Source organism: Triticum urartu, chromosome 1A (genome assembly GCF_056163025.1).
Source record: "Triticum urartu cultivar PI428250 chromosome 1A, HENAU_Tu73, whole genome shotgun sequence".
In the NCBI taxonomy this organism is placed as follows: domain Eukaryota; kingdom Viridiplantae; phylum Streptophyta; class Magnoliopsida; order Poales; family Poaceae; genus Triticum; species Triticum urartu.
In genome coordinates, this window is record NC_141873.1 from 554,845,219 (window position 1) to 554,850,507 (window position 5,289).

Here is a 5,289-nt window from a genome sequence, read left to right on the forward strand (position 1 = left end):
TCCTCCACCTGACAGCAGGGACCCACCGGACGCCCACCAGTATAGCGCGAAAAAAAACGTTTGCCCCTGACTGCTGGGACCTACCCGACGGGCCACCGTATTTCGTGAAAAAAACGTTCCCCCTGCTGTCAAGTCGGACCCACCAAAAGTGCCTCCTTATTATGCACAAAAAAAATGAATACCCCCCTGCTAGCTGGGACCCACCTTGGTGGGAGGCTGACTTGTGGGCCTACTAAGTTGACGGGGACGGAGGGCTTTGTCAACTTAGTCAATATGCACGATTCTAGCTCCAGTGACCGTACGATGTCCATCCAACGGCCGTAGTGCTTCTTCAACCTCTGGTCTTCTTGCTCCAGCCGCCCAAAGCAGCGCCGGTCGTGCCGCCTGCTCCTGTCTCCCGTGGCCGGCTGTGCTGCCGCGGAGGCCTCACCGCCCCCTACTATTCCCACCGCTGGCCAGGCCCTGCGGCGACGGCAGCCTCACACTGCAACCGAACGAGTGAACCCTCATACTCCTCTCCGCGTGGGCATCCACTGCCGCGTCTTCACCGGCTCCGCGTCGTCCCCTTCCTAGGCCTCGCCGTCGTCCACCGCCCTGGTGCTCTCGGTGCGGCGTGGTCAACGTGGTCAAGGAACGACTTCCATCGAACGTGGACTGTACGTGGAGAGGCTGACAGCTGGGTCCACGGCGGCAGCAAGGAAGTGCCTCCTTATTACGTGGAAAATAATGATTCCTCCACCTGACAGCAGGGACCCATCGGACGGGCCACCGTATTTCGCAAAAAAAATGTTTCCCCCCTGACTGCTGGGACCCACCAGCTACACCTTCGCACGCAAGGAAGTGCCTGACAGTCGGGACCCACCTAGCGAAGCGTACGTAGCATTGTCATTCTGGTCGCGAACGTGTACGTACATATATACTGGTGGATGTAGAGGCGCGCACGTGTCGTAGTAGAGGCGGCCAGGGTGCAAGAAAGAAAATACGGCCACGTATGTGTACATACGGGCGGGGTCTCAAACGCCTACTCGCGCATACGTACGGCGAGGGCTCGTGTACATGGCTGGGTCGGAACAAAGAAACAGCTTCATCGTCGTGTTCATGGGTCGGAACGGAATGCGTGGTTGTGTTCATCGGGAGGGCTTGGACGGAAGAGGCGATGGAAACGAGGCTTGGCGTACCATGAAACGGAGGAAACGGACCTCCTACAGTCGAAACGGGGGTCCTGTTGATCGGGAGGGGTGTGGCGTACCGCAAAATGGAGGAAACAGACCTCCTACGGTCGAAACGGGGGTCCTGTTGATCGGGAGGGGTGTGGCGTACTGCAAAACGGAGGAAACAGACTTGTGTTGGAGTGCTACGGTCGAAACGGGGGTCCTGTTCATCGGGACGGGTGTGGCGTACCGCAAAATGGGACTCCACGGGATACTGTTCATCTCCACCGTCGACCCCCTCCAGCCTCCACAAGCTACTGTTCATCCACCATCGACCTCCTCCAGCCTCCACGGGCTCCTGTTCATCCAGCCTCCACCGCGCGCTACTCCACCGGCTACTGTTCAACCACCCCTCCACCGTCTACTATTCATCCAGCCCTCCACACCACGGGTCATGTTCAACCACCCCTCCACGGGCACCCCCCACCGTCTAATGTTCATCCTGCCCTCCACACCACGGGGTCCTGTTCATCCACCCCTCCACGGGCACCCCTCCATCGTCTACTGTTCATCCAGCCCTCCACCACATCACGGGGTCCTGTTCATCCAGAGGCAACGCCACCGCTCACTGTTCATCCACCCCCCCCCCCCCCCCGCAACGCTCACTGTTCATCCCATCGGTCGGCTTCAGTTAGCAGTAGTAGCCAAGGAATCGCTTGATCGGGTTTAGTTAACAGCCATCGATCGATCGCTCGGGTTCAGTAACGCGTAGCCTGCAGTGCAATCGCTCGGGTTCAGTTAGAGCCCAACGCCTCGCTCGGGTTCAGTTAGAGCCGACGCCTGGCACACACGTGCGTACGTGTACAAGAGAAACACGCATCGCTCGGCCCCCGACCTCCCACCGTAACCGGGAACTCCCCAAAATTTTCCTCCCCTCGCTTCTACCACGGTTTTTTCCTTCATGGACGGCCCAAAGAATGTCATGCAGCTGCGTCTCCGGCCCGCCCAGGACGAAAAGCCCATTTTCTGTCATGATTTTTTGTCATAGAAGTAGGAGCCCACCACATCTATGATGATACCGGGTTTTGTCACAATTATCGTCATAGAAGTGTCATATGTATGACAGAAAAAAAATTCGTTCGGCCCAAAATGTCACGGATGTGTCTTTTTTTTCTAGTGCTTTATGCAACTTATTGATGTTAATTCCTCTTAGGACGACGCGGAGACAAGCCAGGCTCATGGATCAGAGGTAACTACTATATCCTCTGACTCAGAATCTTTGCCGAGAAAGAAAACAAGGTGGGTCATCCAAAAAGTAAGACTTTCACACGCTCTTGCTCATTTGGACCCCAACTTTCTTTTGAAGAAACAGCAGCACGAGTCAAGGCATATGACCCATAGCGGCGGTGCTCAAGCTCTCGTATCCGGCTTACCCAACACGCCTTCCCCTCGCAAGCGTCAAAACGAGGTGCCTCATAGCCCGACTATTTCCCTTCCAACAGCTGGTCTTATTCGTCAACCTCTTAATCCATCTGACTCAAATTATCAGGGGACGCCTCTGTCATCCGGCGACTCTACTGGAACTCAAATGCGTGCTTTCAAGAGTGCCTATGGGTAAGTATTTTCCTTCGTTCATAAATGACTTGTGGCGATATACTCATGGACTCCTGTATTCTTGTCACAAAGGCGTAGCAAAGGCGGGTAAGAAACAAAAGGTGGGCGGCTCTTCAAAAGACCCCAAGGCTTCTGAACCAGAGAAGCAGACGGTGGAAACCTCTGAGGCCCTCATTCAAGACCCCGAAGGGCCTATTAGTGACCCGCCACTGCCAATTGATGCTACCGTCCTTGAGCCAATGGATACTGAGATCAACCCGGCTGCCCATCAGGACCTTTCAAGTCCTAAGCCGCCCAATCCTGCCAAGTCCACTGACAAGAGCCCTGCCGCTACTGATGTTGACGACATCACTATTATCGGGTCAGCTTTTAAGACGCCCGAGGTCTCCAGAGTCCTAGCCAAGCACTCGGCCAAAGAAGAAGTGTCTTCACTAGAGAAAGGCAATGCTAAGTTGGACTTGGAAGATTATTCTTCTTATAGTGCAAGTGAAATCCACGCAGGCTACCTAAGCCGCCTCCATACAAGCCGTGATATGGAGTCCGGCTTAGTAAATCGGATGAAGAAAAGATATGAGGTATGTTTTAACCCCTTTCCACCTTAGTACATATACATACTTATATACCTGCCATGTCTTAAGTATAGGAAAGACATTGAGTATGCTTGAGACTTCATGTAAATCTTCCAAAATATAGCCCCCAAGGGCCAGCTTGTGTTGAAAATATGAGCAGGGTCTTACAATCATTGCTAAGAACCAATTCTGTAGCCCCCAAGGGTCGGCTTAACTTAACAAGATAAGTCGGGACTTATAGTCATTTGAGAGAACCAAATCCGTAGCTCCCAAGGGCCGGCTTATCTGAATAAGATGAGTCGGGTCTCATACATTTGAATGATGTACATTAGCCCCCAAGTGCCAAGTGTATTGCTTGCAATGTGATTGGAACTTGAACCATTGTATCATAGTAACCCTTGTTCATTGTGTTGTGACCACTGTCTCAATCTCTTGTCTCAGGAAGCTTTAAGCTTGAAAGAGGCGCAACTTGCCGACTTAACAAAGAATATAGAACTTCAAAAAGCTGAGACTTCCAAGGCCGAGCCAAAGCTGAAAACTTCCTTGGAAGAGATTGAAAAAATCAAGGCGTATTTTGATGCTGAAAGAACCGCCTCGGAAACTCGCAAGGCTGCACTGCAAAAAAGAGCAGTAGATGCTGAGGCTGAGCTTAAACCGGTAACTGAAGAGTTAGCCGGCTTAAAGCAACATATCTCTCAAACGCCAGCCACCATCTTTGGTAAGCTTAATATGCAACTCATCATCTGTTTTGGTATTTCTCTAACCCACCTAGCAACTCATAGTATATAATCTTTAACCCGCCTGGCGACTCTTGTGCAAAAAATTGAAGAGGCCCCAGAAGCGTCAGTCTTGGTCAAAACATGCTGCTCAAATTGAAGGAGGCTTATTCATTGACTGAGCAGTTGTATGCTGGAACACTGCGTAGCCTTGTAGCTTTGTCAGGTGGTAGAAAACCTCCAAATCATATCAATACTATGCTCGATCACCTCTCAACGGTACCGGCTCAAATTGAGGAGGTTAAATTATTAGCCGCCCGGAGCCATTGTTGCTCTAGGCCGGGCCAAGGCATGGCAATCAGAACTTGACCCGGAAGAAATAGCTACCGGATGCCTAGAGTTCAAGGATGATGGGTCAATCTTTGAAGAGAAAGACTTCAACAAATTCATCAGAGAGATGCGGCCTGTGGCATGCAAACTTATAGAAGAGCTGGATTTGAACAAGTAAATGTCGGCTTGTGATGACAACAACAATAAGATTAAGCCGACATCCCATAATGTTCTATATATTTCTCATTCCACCAAGGTGTAAGCATACTTTTGCTCCTGATCTTGATCCATTTGTTATTCTAAGTGATGAGGCGACCTTTGACGCATTAATCGGCATCGACTGGACATCGGCTCCTCTCCAGATGACAGATGAGGGAGAGCCAGCGCAGGGTGACCCAGAGACCTCGACCTCAAGATGCCAAGATGACAATAACCCGCCAGGCCAAAACCCAGACAGTGCTGACACCGGCTCAATGGAGTAACTTAACTCCAAAAAACACTTGGTCACAAATTATTGGGCTCATCTAAAGCCTTGTAATAGGTAGCTAAAAAACAAGTATTTGCTCTACCATGCCTTCGAGCATGTTATCTCAACTTTTGATCCAGCAATTGAACTTTATTGCATGCTTGATTTGATCATATATATGAGTCGTTCAATGATTCTGCTCTTCACCTGAGGTCTTGTATATTCTGTGAAGACCCATCAATACGCACACAGGCGACTTATATCCAAGAGCATGTAGCGGGTTAAAAAACCTCGAAGACTCGTAATCTCATATAGTAAAATAAATCATGCCAGTGGTTGTGTTGCCAAAAAACATACTGACGACTTAAAGTCAAAAACCAGGGTGGGTGACAATCCAAATATTCAAACATGAGTAACGCAACCCGAAGCCTATATGACCCGGA

General features: G+C 50.6%; 1 protein-coding gene across 1 annotated transcript; it reads left to right on the forward strand.

Moving 5' to 3' along the window:
• Window positions 1-2,761: 2,761 nt before the first annotated feature.
• LOC147992620 (uncharacterized) lies at window positions 2,762-4,862 on the forward strand. Its single transcript, XM_087539087.1, has 4 exons — window positions 2,762-3,344; window positions 3,780-3,991; window positions 4,364-4,554; window positions 4,637-4,862. The coding sequence occupies exons 1-4, from the start codon at window positions 2,762-2,764 to the stop codon at window positions 4,860-4,862; spliced, it is 1,212 nt and encodes a 403-aa protein (XP_087395213.1).
• Window positions 4,863-5,289: the final 427 nt, after the last annotated feature.